The sequence below is a fragment of the Crinia signifera genome, chromosome 6 (genome assembly GCF_055691185.1).
Source record: "Crinia signifera chromosome 6, ASM5569118v1, whole genome shotgun sequence".
NCBI lineage: Eukaryota > Metazoa > Chordata > Amphibia > Anura > Myobatrachidae > Crinia > Crinia signifera.
This window is the reverse complement of record NC_139222.1, coordinates 175,789,740-175,804,215: the sequence shown is the minus strand read 5'-3', so window position 1 is coordinate 175,804,215 and position 14,476 is coordinate 175,789,740. Positions and strand designations below refer to the sequence as shown.

Here is a 14,476-nt window from a genome sequence, read left to right as displayed (position 1 = left end):
CAAAGAAAAGAAGTATTCTTAAGGATGCACTGAGGACCAAATATTTCATACATAAAAATTTACTTTTAATGTTAGTCTCATAAAAATTGCTTGCATCAGGCCTTTTCTCTCACTGAGTGCAACTAAGCTTATCATCCACTCACTGTTCATCTCACAGCTTGACTACTGCAATGTTCTCCTCACTGGCCTCGCTTGATCCCAATTGGCTCCTCTCCAATCTGTCCTCAACTCTGCAGCCAGGCTTATCTTCCTCTTCCGTCACTCTAATTATGCCACTCCCCTTCAACAAAATCTGCACTGGCTCCCATTCCCCTACAGAATCCTCTTCAAACACCTCACACACATACAGGGCCATCTTTAATTCCATTGCTCCTTATATCTCTAACCTCATCTCCATTCATACACCCTCCCGTCCTCTACGGTCGGCCGACGACTGTAATCTCTCCTCCACCCTGATCACTGCTTCCCATGCTAGACTACAGGACTTTGCCCATGCTGCACCCCTTCAGTGGAACACACTGTCTTGCTCCAATGGACTCTCCCCGACCTTGCAAAGCTTCAAAAGGGCACTGAAAACTCACCTATTCATCAAAGCGTACCCTTCCGCTGAATAAACTAGTCCTGAGGCTGGTTCTCTGACCCCCTGGCTTTTTACATCCTGCTATATAACCACCACCCACTTGCTTGCACCTCTTGTAATCTATCTGTCTCCCCTTCCTACTAGATTGTAAGCTCCTCTGAGCAGGGCCCTCTTCCCTCCTGTTGTCAAAGCCCTCTCCTCTTCACATTTCACTCACAGCTCTCCCATACTCAAACACTCAGTGACCATCTTTGTCCGCATACTCATCTCCATCATTGGCATCAAGCCTCTAGTTGTATGTTAATTGAGTCCTCACTACTTATATTCAAGCTGTAATGTGTATTGAACTGTGGCGCTCTTTACTTGTACTCTATTTTGTTACTTATTCAATGTAATGCCAAGTTATTTCTCCCTGTACTGTTCCTTTGTACGGTGCTGCCAAACACTCGTGGAGCTTTATAAATAGAATTATAATAATAATAATAATAATAATTACAAGCAACTTTGGAACTGACTCTTTGGGAGAAATTTACTAAGATGTGAGTTTTATTTCACATGGGATGTTGCTATGGGCAACCAGTCAGATACTATTTATTATCTTTTAGAATTTGCTAAAAAATGAGAAGTAGTTTCTGATTGGTTGTCCATAGCAACATCCCATGTGAAATACAACTCACATCTTAGTAAATTTCCCCCTTTGTGTGGAAGGAATAATAACAGTTTGTTTTGAAGATGCGTTCCACCTGAGACTGGCAGACTGCTGCCTTGAGAGCGTTGATGCATTGTGCTAATCTTAAATATTACCTGCTTTCTTGACCAGATGAGGTTAGATGCCAGTAAGTAATTGATAGTCTTGAGGGGCATTGGTAGATGTTTTTACATGGTACATTGACGTCAGAATTGCCTGTAATAGATAGCAGTGGAAATTCTCAATACATCTTACAATAACAGCCTTTCTTTACAAGTGAGAACATGAAAAAAAAACAGGTTGTTTTTCATTTCATTTATCATATAAGAGAATATTTCCAGAAAAGTGACACATGATGGTGACTAGTAGGTGACAACAACACATGAGACATAACCTCAGATCTCATGATCTCCTGGCAGCAGCTGCCTGATAATATAAAGTGTGACACTTTGAAATTGGACCCTTGCTGTGGTGACAGAAAATCACTATATCTGTGAATATTGCACAGTTATCTGGAACATTTTATTAATCTGCTTCACAGAACAGCGTTCATAGCCTCTCTCTCACTGGAAGGTTTAGTTTACAGCAGATTTTATGCAAATTCTTGTGAGTTAAAGGGCCAGTAAACCTAAATATATTGCAACATTTCCATTCCTTAGCAAATAAGACGGATGCTGTATTTACATCATACCTACTGTACCTCACAGAATTTTCAGGGCTCTTGGGCTATCAGGAGGGTGGGCAAAGGGTACCTGGTCAACGGATCTACAATGTGTAGATGGACCATTTTTGTGTTGACCACGCTTAGTTGAACCCATGTAGTTAGAACCTAAAGACGTCTAGATTGACAGTTAAGGAAGTTGGACACCAGTGTTAAGGTGGCCATACACCTACAGATTTATCATCAGATCTGGCTGGTTGGAACAAAAATCTGGTAATTTCTGTATGACAGTTTGGCAGTTTTCCAGCATTTCCAAGCAAATGATCAACTGTCATTTGCTCTCATCCATAGCCATGTTTTTGTTCGAACCAGCCAGATCTGAAGATAAATCTGTAGGTGTATGGTCACCTTTAGAGAGACAGAAGCGTGGTCAACAGTCAAATGGTCAACATAAGTTTTTGATGTTTTTTTTTTTTAACGGCATATCACAGGTCAAATGGTCAACATAAGTTTTTGATGTTTTTGTTTTTGAGCGGCATATCACAGGTCGATTATAGTTCTGAGATTATAATACTGTGCTGAGCGAAGCATAGCGAGTGCAGCTAGCCATACTAAGGGACAATGTGCACTTATACAGTGTCCACGGGGACTCCTGTGACATTCAGCACTAAAAGAATTATGAAAAATGTATGTCGACCAGGTGACGTCGATCTAACGCTGGCATCTAACTTCCCTTACTGTCAATCTAGATGTTGTTGACTATGTTTAGGCCCCTAACTAGACAGGTTCAATTAGGGGTGGTCAACCATAACATGGCCGTTCTAGGCAGCGTCAATACGCTGCACCATTTCCCTGTGTAGTGGGTGGTCTGTGGTCATAATGATGCTATTTATGGTGATAAAACCTCATTGGTAGGAGCTATGGGGCAAATGTATTATTATTACATTAATGTTTTAAAAATATCGGGTCCTGCTTGGCCTGCATAAAGATTAGAAGCGGGCATCCGTATCACTGCGATGTAGTGTGCATGGGGCAGCTGATAAGGAGAGCCATTATGTCCTGCATCCATGGCTCTCCTTATCGGCTCTCCCATCAGGCCTGCGCAAGCGCATTTTAAAAAAACTTATTGCAAGATCTTGTACGCAGCCCAGACCCAGCAGCAGGGCTAGCATTTTCCATGCAGTGGGAATAGGGCAACGCTAGCCCTGGGTTGGTGGGTGGCTTAATGGGTGATGTATGCCGGACAGCCGGTAATGCATCGCCCGAGCCATAAACTGCTAGGGGGTATGAAGGGGACAGCCGCACCGAGTGTTAATCGGCAGACTGTCCCTAGCGCTTGATCATACATAAAAAAGTTATCCTCACAATTGAGGATACATCTACCCCATTATTTGCGAGTATTTGGGAGTTGTGAAGATTGTAAGCACTCTTCAGTAAGGTACAGTTGTGCTCATAAGTTTACATAACCTAGCAGAATTTGTGATTTTCTGGCCACTTGTCAGATAATTTGAATGATAACTTACAAACTTTTCTTTCCCTCATGATTAGTGGTTGGGTGACGCCATTTATTGTCAAACAACTGTGTTTACTCTTTTTAAGTCATAATGACAACAGAAACTACCCAAATGACCCTGATCAAAAGTTTACATACCCCAGTTCTTAATACCGTGTATTGCCCCCTTTAACATCAATGACAGCTTGAAGTCTTTTGTGCTAGTTGTGGATGAGGCTCTTTATTTTCTCAGATGGTAAAGCTGGCCATTCTTCTTGGCAAAAAGCCTCCATTTCCTGTTAATTCATGTGCTGTCTTGCATGAACTGCATGTTTGATATCTCCCCAGAGTGGCTCAATGATATTGAGATTAGGAGACTGAGATGGCCATTGCAGAATCTTCACTTTATTCTGCTGTAGCCAATGACAGGTCTACTTGGCCTTGTGTTTTGGATCATTGTCATGTTGGAACGTCCAAGTACGTCCCATGCGCAGCTTTCGGGCTGATCAGTGCAAATTTTCCCCCAGTATTTTCTGATAACATGCTGCATTCATTTTGCCAGCAATTTCCAGTTCCTTTGTAGCTCACACATCCCCAAAACATCAGCGATCCACCTTTCATCAGGGGTGGATTAAGATCTGTGGGTGCCCTGGACAACAAAATTGTGGGGGCCCCAACAGACAACCACCCCACCTGGGGGAGGATGGTACCTGGGCAGCGCAGGCGGGCAGGAGGTCCCTGCAGCGGTCTGAGCAGTCAGCTTCATGGTCCCTGCAGCGAATTGGAAGTCAGCGGTGGGGTCCCAGCAGCAGATGGGAACTCGTAGTGGTATTGGCTTCCTTTCCTGGCAGTTGTGGCTGAAATTTTTGTTGGTCTACCTGACCCTGATTTGATTTCCACAGAATCCCTCATTTTCCACTTCTTAGAGTTTGAACACTACTGATTGGCATTCTCAGTTGCTTAGATATCTTTTTATATCCCTTTCTTTTTTTATAAAGTTCAATTACCTTTTCCCGCAGATCCTTTGACAATTCTTTTGCTTTCCCCATGACTCAGAATCCAGACATGTCAGTGCAGCACTGGATGGAAGATGCAAGGGTCTTTCAGGAGACCAAAAACTGACCTTTTATACACACACACACTGTATACAAGCAAACAGATCAAAGTAGCCATTCAAACCCGCTTGTGTCAACTTGTGTGCATGTTATGAGACCAAAATCTCCAGGGTATGTAATCTTTTGATCAGGGTCATTTGGGTAGTTTCTGTTGTCATTATGAATTAAAAAGAGTAAACACAGTTGTTTGACAATAAATGGCTTCACCCAACCAAAGGGCAGGAGTGAAAGCAAAGTTTGTGAGTTATCATTCAAATTATCTGACAAATGGGCAGAAAATCCAAATTCTGCTAGGGTATGTGTATGTATATATATATATATATATATATATATATATATATATATATATATATATATATATATACTGCTCAAAAAATAAAGGGTACACTAACATAACACATCCTAGATCTGAATGAATGAAATATTCAGTACTTGTTTCCTAGCACGGCGCCCATTGCATCGTATACCATAAGACTAAATAAGGCATACGATGGTATGCGATGCGGCGCAATGTTGTACAATAAAAAAATTATTATATATATATATATATATGTATGGTGTCCTCCTGCAGTAGGAGGTTTTCCAACATACTTCATGTTGCCCCATCGATGATTATGTGTACTTTGCTGACTCATGCTCCTTGATAAAGGTCCGCCTATATTGGACCGAAACGTCGGAGTATCATTGAGCACAATATATTGTACCAACTTATTGGATGACTAATAAATCAAAATACTTGGATTACAACAAGTTTATGACTTTACTTAGGAGAGTGCCTATTTTCTCCCCGGAGAAACCCTCGGATTGTACTAAGGTGTTCATACTTGAAATGAACTCCCTTTAGGCACCCCGCCCGCTGCTACTATTACACACCCCGTGCGAGTGCGGTCTTCCACAGAATCTATATATATATGTATATATATATGTGTTGCCTCCTGGCAACAAGCTATTTCACCCCCCTTGGCAACGAGCAAGCATTTTTAACGACATCCACAAGGAAAGGCAGGGCTGACCCAGGTTCAGTGGAAATGGTGCAGACCCTGGTCAAAGTGCTGTGTAAATGGGGTATGAAGCAGGGTCAGACCCTGGAAACTCCAGCGTTCAAAGACCATGGTCCGACCAGGGTTTTTGGTGTAAAAGGAGTATAAGTGATCCGGATGTAGGCCCCATTAGTCACAGGAAGACCAAATTGCTTGTACATGGTCTTATAGCCTTTACCTTTTAATGTGCTTTTCTTTCATTTCCTTTCTGATCTCCTCAGGCAACCCTCTCATTTGCTTTGTCTTGCCCATGTTCATTGTGCTGAACACAATGAAACCTGTTAACAGTGGTCACTACTTTTCTCCTTTTAAATAGGCTGAACGACTGATTAGAAGATTGAAGATGTGTAATACAAATTCTAGAAAGCAATTATTTTGAAATATCACTATAATATAATTACATCTATTATAAGGAGTACCAACAAATTCATTAAGGTCATTATAGAATATCTTTGGAGCATAAGCTGTAATTTATCTGTTTTCACAGTTCCTTTGGTTTATTATGTTACATACCAAAGGTATGCAGTTATACATGAAACAATAGTTTTTAATCACTTTTCAGGAGGAAAAAAGCACTGTTTCAAAGAGTTGTAAAGCTGGGTACACATCTATACAATCCCTGTTTCTTGCAACCGTTCGGCCGACCGTACTCCCGTCGGACCGTCCACAAACAACAGCCGATCACGCGCGTACACACCTGTACAATTTTACTTGCGACGTCCGATGTACTCCCGTCCAAACAGTCGCAAGAAAAAGATTGTACCACCGTACACACTGTCTCGATTTGGGCTATTGACACGTCATATGTGAGCAAAATTATCATAATGGGCTGGGTTAGGGCATAATTATAGCAAACCGTTATATACGCAAAATTAGTCAGCCGGCAGGGTGACTAAAATTTAGATGCAAACCCGTCTATAAAGAACTTTAGTCAGCCGGCAGGGTGACTAAACTTCTATATAGATGGGTTATGCGTCTACATTTTAGTCACCCTTTTACCCATTAAAAAAAAAAACGGCGTGGGGTCCCCCCCCCACGGCTGTAACCAGCACCAGGCTGAAAGAGTCGGGCTGGTATTAAAAAATCAGGAAACCCGACAAATAGGGCTTCGCTGATTTTTTAAAACCAGCCCCAGGCTCCGGTTCCGGGGCTGGTTCCCAAAATACGGGGGACAAAATGACTAGGGGTCCCCCCCCGTATTTTAAGAACCAGCCCCAGGCCAAACCAGCCAGCAGGGTAATGCCACAGCTGGGGGACACTTATTATATAAGGTCCCGCGGCCAAAGCATTCAGCCCTCTGACCGGTCAGCCTGGCCAGGGGTCCTGGGGAAGTGGGGACCCCCTCAATAAAGGGCCCCCCACCCCTCCAGGACTTACCTGACCAGGCTGAAGCCTGGTGCTGTCCCCGGTGACCCTGTGCGGTGGTCACCGGGCTGATTGAAGTGTAAAAAAAATAGAAGAAAAACTATTGTCTTTTACTGTGGAACTATGAGTCCCAGCAATCCTCCCCCGCATGCTGGGACTTGGAGAACCACAAGTCCCAGCATGCGGGCATTAAAGGGCCCGCTGGCACTTGTAGTTCTACAGAAAAAAAATGTCAAATAAACACACACTGACACACAATACAAATAAAACTTTAATACATCCAAAGCCCATACATACTGATACTTACCTATCTTGAGCCCGTCGGTAGGTCCCTGGGTCTGGTCCGGTGGCTTGGTTCAGGGGCTGGTCCGGGGCTCCAGGGCTGAAGAGTCCGGGGTCCTGGATCCAAAGAAATCCATGGGGAACCTGTGGAAGGAAATCCTACTCACCCAGGTCCTCTGGCGATGATCTCCTCATCTTCTCCATCTTCTTCATCTCCGGCGTCTCCGCCGCCGGTACACGATTGGAATGAAAGGCGCAGAGATGTTTCATCTTCCGCGCCTTTCATCCAAATGATTCTATTGGCCGCCTAGCGGCCAATCAGGAGCCGAGAAAGTCTGCTCCTGATTGGCCACTAGGCGGCCAATAGAATCATTCGGATGAGAGGCGCTGAAAATTAAACATCTCTGTGCCTCTCAAAGTCCATCGGGTACCGGCGGCGGAGACGGCGGAGATGAAGAAGATGGAGAAGATGAGGAGATCATCGCCAGAGGACCTGGATGAGTAGGATTTCTTTCCACAGGTCCCCCATGGATTTCTTCGGATCCAGGACCCACCAGGCTTCAGCCTGGTCAGGTAAGTCCTGGAGGGGGGGACCCCTTTATTGGGGGGGGTGGGGGTCCCCACTTCCCCAGGACCCCTGGCCAGGCTGACCAGTCAGAGGGATGAATGCTTTGGCCACGGGACCTTATATAATAAGTGTAAAATACGGGGGACCCCTAGTCATTTTGTCCCCCGTATTTTGGGAACCAGCCCCGGACCTGGAGCCTGGGGCTGGTTTTAAAAAATCAGCGAAGCCCTATTTGTCGGGTTTCCTGATTTTTTAATACCAGCCCCGGCTTTTTCTGCCTGGTGCTGGTTTCGGCAGTGGGGGATACCCCACGCCATTTTTTTTTTTTTTAGTCACCCTGCCGAGAGATCATGCAGCTATGGAACTAGAGATGAGCGGGTCCGGATTCCCGAGATCCGACAGATCCGAATATCGGGGATCCGGGCCAGATCCGAGCCGGCTCGGGAGTTCCCGCCTGAATTCCGGACCAATAATGAGGCCGAACGTCATCATCGCGCTGTCGGATTCTCGCGGGAGCGGGATCTTCTAAAAGACGCACGCGCGCCCCGCCATCTTCACTCCAATCTTGGAGAGGGAAGAGGGTGGTTGGGAAGCTCTGTGTGCTCCGTGCTGTGCTCTGTGCCATGTGCTCCGTGACCTGACCTGTGCCCTCACTGCCCTGTGCTGTGCTCCGTGCCATGTGCTCCGTGCTGTGCTCCGTGACCTGCCCTCACTGCCCTGTGCTGTGCTCCGTGCCATGTGCTCCGTGCTGTGCTGTGCTCCGTGACCTGCCCTCACTGCCCTGTGTTGTAGACTTGAGAGTCAGTGACTGTTTATAGGCCTGAGCCCTGTAGTGTGATTTAACTAACTAGGTGCTGCAGTGCTCACACGCAGGGGCTGCAGTGTCCACTGTCCAGGGGCTGTCCTGTGGCCCGTGCCCTGTTGTGATTTATTTAGCCCTAAGCCCTGTGTTGTGATTTATTTTATTTAGCCCTGAACCCTGTGTTTTTTTTGTGATTTAATTAACTAACTCAGTGCTGCAGTGCTCACACGCAGGGGCTGCAGTGCTGCTGAGTAGTACACTGTGTACAGGGGCAGCATTAATACAAGGGGCTGTGTCCAGTGTGACGGCCTATATCTTATCCATTGTCCAGTGTCACGAGTCACTCACGACATATATCCTGTGTCCTGTCCTGTGTGACGACTGACGACATATCCTATGTCCAGTGTGACGACATATATCCTGTGTCCAGTGTGACGACATATATCCTGTGTCCAGCGTGACATATATCCATTGTCCAGTGTGACGACATATATCCTGTGTCCAGTGTGACATATATCCAGTGGCCAGTGTGACGACAATATATCCTGTGTCCAGTGTCACAAGTCACAACATATATCCTGTGTCCAGTGTGACATGTAATGTGTGCCGGCATATATCCTGTGTCCAGCTTGACATATATCCATTGTCCAGTGTGACGACATATATCCTGTGTCCAGTGTGACGACATATATCCTGTGTCCTGTGTGACGACATATATCCTGTGTCCAGTGTGACGACATATATCCTGTGTCCAGTGTGACGACATATATCCAGTGTCCACTGTGACGACATATATCCTGTGTCCAGTGTGACGACATATATCCTGTGTCCAGTGTGACGACATATATCCTGTGTCCACTGTGACGACATATATCCAGTGTCCAGTGTGACGACATATATCCTGTGTCCAGTGTGACGACATATATCCTGTGTCCAGTGTGATGACATATATCCAGTGGCCAGTGTGATATCTAACTATTGTGTGACGGCATATATCCAGTGTCCAGCGTGACATATATCCATTGTCCAGTGTACAGGAGCTGTGTCCAGGGGCGGTGTCCAGAGGCTGTGTCCAGTGTGACGGCTGTGTCCATTGTCCAGGGGCTGTGTCCAGTGTGACGGCTGTGTCCAGTGTACAGGAGCTGTGTCCAGAGGCTGTGTCCATTGTCCAGGGGCTGTGTCCAGGGTGACAGGCTGTGTCCAGTGTCCAGAGGCTGTGTCCAGGGGCAGTGTCCAAGGGGCTGTGTCCAGTGTGACAGGCTGTGTCCAGTGTAAAGTAAGAAAAATAAATAAAAGTAATAAATAAAATAAAAACACATTTTTGGAGGATGATGGAGGAGGAAGTAGTGGGAGTGCTGAAGCTGTTACCACCAGTCATGACAAGGCCGATACCTCTTTGTATTTGCTGTTTGGAGCATTTCTCTTTTTTTGGGATAGTTTATTAAACTGCCACCCTGTCTGCCCCTGCAGTGCCGCTCTGCCAGGTTGGAAGTGTAAGGTCCACATGTATGTGATGCCGACTGCTGTCGCTTAGCTTAGTCATCCAGCTATCTCGGGATAACCTTATGGCCCTACTACAGTATATGAAAACGATTTTGTGAGCTGTGAAGTGATCAAAATTGTCTAGAAATGAGTGGAATGTGAGCTTAATAACACTTTAGGGGCAAAAACAGGCCCGAAAACTATTATTTTAGCAATTTTTAGCATTTTTCCAAAACAAAATCCATATCCAAAACCAAAACCCGCAAGGGTGGTTTTGCCAAAACCAATCCAGATCCAAAACACGAAGGGAGATCCAGATCCAAAACCAAAACCCGAAAAAGTGGCCGCCGCACATCTCTATATGGAACGCCCACATGGGCGTTCCAGCTTTGGCAGTATAGTCGCAAGGACGGCAGCAAATCGCTCGAACGTGCGTACACACTGCACTTTTGTTCCGATCAGGACGACAGGGGCCGTCCTGTCGGATGAAAATTAAACAGCAAAGAACTGCCGACCGACCGAGTATGGACGGTCAAGACAGTTTTTTGCCGATATACAATTAAACGGCCGTCCGACCCAGAACGGAAGAACGGCCCGACAATTGTATATATATGTGTACCCAGCTTAAGGCTCCTAACAAATGTATCTGCAATGTACAAAGATAAAGAGGCCTATTTATCAAGGAATGCATTTTCAATGCTATCAGGGCAGAATATTACCGCCCAGGATCGCATTGTAAAATGCAATCCTATTGGCAGGATGTATTATCCCTGACGCGCAGGGTCAGGGCCTATCGGCGGGATGTATCATCCCTGACACGCAGGGTCAGGGCTCTGAAAGGAGCCCATCCCTGAGATGTACTGAGCCGGGCGCCAGGAGGGATTACATACATTTGGTTTATACATAATATTTGCAGCTAACCCCCGGGGATTTCGCCACAAATATTGAATGATAAATGGGCCCCAAAGTCCTCTACCTGGGATTTCTTTTCCTTTGGCCACATACAGATGTAGGGGGCAGGGCAGTGCCTTATTCAGCTCTTCTATATAAGATTGGACTCCAAATACGAATGAAAAAAGAATTGCTGTTTTTGCGCCAATATTTTTTCTGGGGGGAGGGGAGCAGCTCTGATATGGTAAAAAGTGTCAATTGGATGAAATATAATCAAAGCGCTAGAAGCAACTGGGATAAAATAATTAAAATAAATAAAAGATGAGTTTTAAAGTGAAAGGAGATAGATAAAGATAAGACAAGTATGCACGGGACTCCAAACGTGGAGAAAAAGCTGCATCCCGTTACGGTACTTTAGCTAGGGCTAGTCAGCTATCCTTTGTGCATACAGGTCTCGGAGACACTCGCTAAAGACGGGAGCCGGGACCACTGCAGCGCTGACAGGCATCCCAGCTCCCACCCGCACCCTACCGCTATTACAATAGCACCGCAGCCCCCCGGCGCCCGCACTTTCACTGCGCCTCCCCGCGACCGCGGGGGCTGCGGTGCTATTGTTACGCCACTGTGTACTACCCTGTCAGAGTTATTATCTTTGCACATTAGTAAGATATTTCTTTTAATTACAATGTGGAAAGGAAAAAACATATATGTTGTTGTATTCCAAGGTAACAAACATGAATAAATCTACAGACAATAATGTTTTTTTAATGTGGGTGAAGTTCCCTTTAATGTAAAATGTATTTATTTTTAAGATTTTTGTGTGCACCACAACTGGTTAACTTGTGTCCCCTTGTCTCCACAGCTTCCTCTCTGTTCCTTGTCTTACTGGATGCTCTGTGGGATGGGTGCATGCAGCAGGAAGGCCCTGACTTTGCTCAGCAGTGTATTCGCTGTGTGCGGCCTGGGGCTTCTGGGAATCGCAGTCAGCACTGATTACTGGCTCTACTTAGAAGAAGGGATCATTCTGCCCCAGAACCAGACCACAGAGATAAAGATGTCATTACACTCTGGGCTATGGAGAGTCTGCTTCCTGGCAGGTACATTTTTTAGTGACACAGGCTGACAGGGAAAATGGTTTTGTAGACATCCAAGTATGAGTTCATTTAATACTGGATTATTTCATTTATTCTGACTAAGGTGGTATGGGAGGGCCTGTGTGAGTGTGAAGATGTACAGTAAATACAGTTCAGCTGGGCAGACTACATTTTATAGATGAGCTCCCATGAATGACACTGTCCCTACTGTGGACAACAGAAGTTCCATTGACCTGAAATTGCCCAACCCCACCACTCGCACAGCTCCCATGAAGCATTACAATAGGCGCAGGCCCTCCCATACACATCTACAATAAGACTGCAAATTAGATTTATTTTAAAATATTTAGTAAATTAAATACTGGTCAGTTCCTCAGTGATCCAATGCATCTGAAAAATCTACAGTGGGAGGTTTATCAATTCTTCAAATACAACCTGCAAAATTTTATACACTAGGTTAATTGGTTGGTACTTTATCTCTCTCTAAGATTTGATACCTATCCCTTGGATGTTTCTGTGGTAACTCTTCTCATCTATGTAAACACCGCCATAATTATTTTACATGCAAGACTCCAGCATGTGTATGGTTAAATCAATGCCAGAACATTTTATATGGTAGTAGTATAATAATGGAGGAGCATTGTGAGAGTAACACCTCACCCAGGGCAGCCTTCCTGGCAGCGGAGACCCCAGTGTAAGAGGGCATGGCTGTGTGCCAGACATATTTTGCATGACCCCATTACTGTGGTATTTTTAGCTCCTGCACTGAGCACTGTTATCATTTATAGAGTAACATCTTTGTTTAACAGAACTGGTTGCTGGGATCCAAAGGGACCTGACTGAGGGGTAGATGTATGAAGCAGTGATATGGGAGGAGAAGTGATAAAGTGTCTGGTACTTTATCAACGGCCAATCAGCTCCTCACTGTTAAGTTACAGGTTGGGTTTCAAAATGGACAGTTAGGAGCTGATTGGCAGGTGATAAAATACCAGGCACTTTTTCACTTCTCCTCCCTTATCACTGGTCCATACATCCAAGGGCGTAACTGCCATAGGTGCAAGGGGTGCAGCTGCTATGGGGCCCAGAGTTGAAGGGGGCCCATCTTTACCATCTGAGTAATATGTTTTACATACATTTATCACCATCAGTTGCTAAATAGGGGGCCCTTACAAACATTTGCTATGGGGCCTATGAATATCTAGTAATGCCCCTGCATACATCTACCCCTTTGTCTCAAATGCGGCCAGGTTTCATATGGTGCACGACCCAACCTCCAACTAAACTCTGTGCCTGTAATGAATGGAGATCTGGTTTATGTAAATTAAGTGCAGAAGAAATATCATTATACTTGTATATTAGGGCTGTTTTACAATTACTTTTATTGTACTACCAGGTTTCTGCAACTATCCAATGAAAGTACAAAGTTTATAACAGATGTGTTTTCTCACAGGAGAGGAACAGGGACGCTGCTTCACTATAGAGTACGTCATGCCAATGAATGTCCAGATGACATCAGAATCTACCATCAGTGTACTGAGTACGTAAATGGAGTTATTTGCATTTTAAGTCCTGAACTGTATTCATCATTTTTTAAATACAAAGGTACTGGATATGACATTTTCATACATTTGGGGTAGTTTATGAACTACACAAAATGGGAAAGTGTTACTGGTTTTCAGTCAGAATTTGAAGGGTTCTGTTATAGAAAGTAGTAGAGAGCACACATAGGGCCTGATCTGTTACGGAAATTGTAAGTAGTGGCCCAGGTGCAAAAATATAATTTGACCCCCCTCCTCCACACCCGCCCAAGTATATATACTAAAGAGACACTATATACATAAGCCTGGTTACTTTGTAGAAATAAATCTGTACTAGCACCCGGAAATTAAGCAGAGAATTAAATTTTGTATCTTTCCCAAAATGCTGAGTAATAAAGTGCTGTTGCTGTCACTTTATAACTTTTTATAACTATTTAGATAAGTAGAAAAGAAAAATAAATCTAAAATGATTTGTGATCACTGCAAAAGTTTGGTGCTGGGCAGGGCCGGACTGGTACCAGAAATTGGCCCTTGCATTTTGAGCACACAGGCCCACATGCAGTAGGCGGGACCTTTGTGCTGAGAAAAGGGGGCGTGGCCTCATGGAAAGGAGGCGTGGCATTAGAAAAAGGAGGCATTACACATTATGGAACACACCATAATGCCCATTACACATTATGGAACACACTGTAATGCCCATTACACATTATGGAACACACCGTAATGCCCATTACACATTCTAGAAAACACCGTAATGCCCATTACAGAATATGACAATCCGTTATGCCTATTACACATTATGACACATACTGTAGCGCCCATTACATATAAGGCTACACAATTCGTTATGCCCGTTACACATTGGTGGCACACACTGT

General features: G+C 44.6%; 1 protein-coding gene across 1 annotated transcript in view; it reads left to right on the top strand.

Annotated features, from left to right (window-relative positions):
• Positions 1-14,476, top strand: part of CACNG5 (calcium voltage-gated channel auxiliary subunit gamma 5) — a 76,385-nt gene that overhangs the window by 33,969 nt on the left and 27,940 nt on the right. Inside the window, exons 2-3 of the mRNA XM_083148197.1 lie at positions 11,829-12,063; positions 13,511-13,597. Of these exons, the coding sequence (XP_083004323.1) occupies positions 11,829-12,063; positions 13,511-13,597 (322 nt within the window). The remainder of the gene's footprint in view (positions 1-11,828; positions 12,064-13,510; positions 13,598-14,476) is intronic.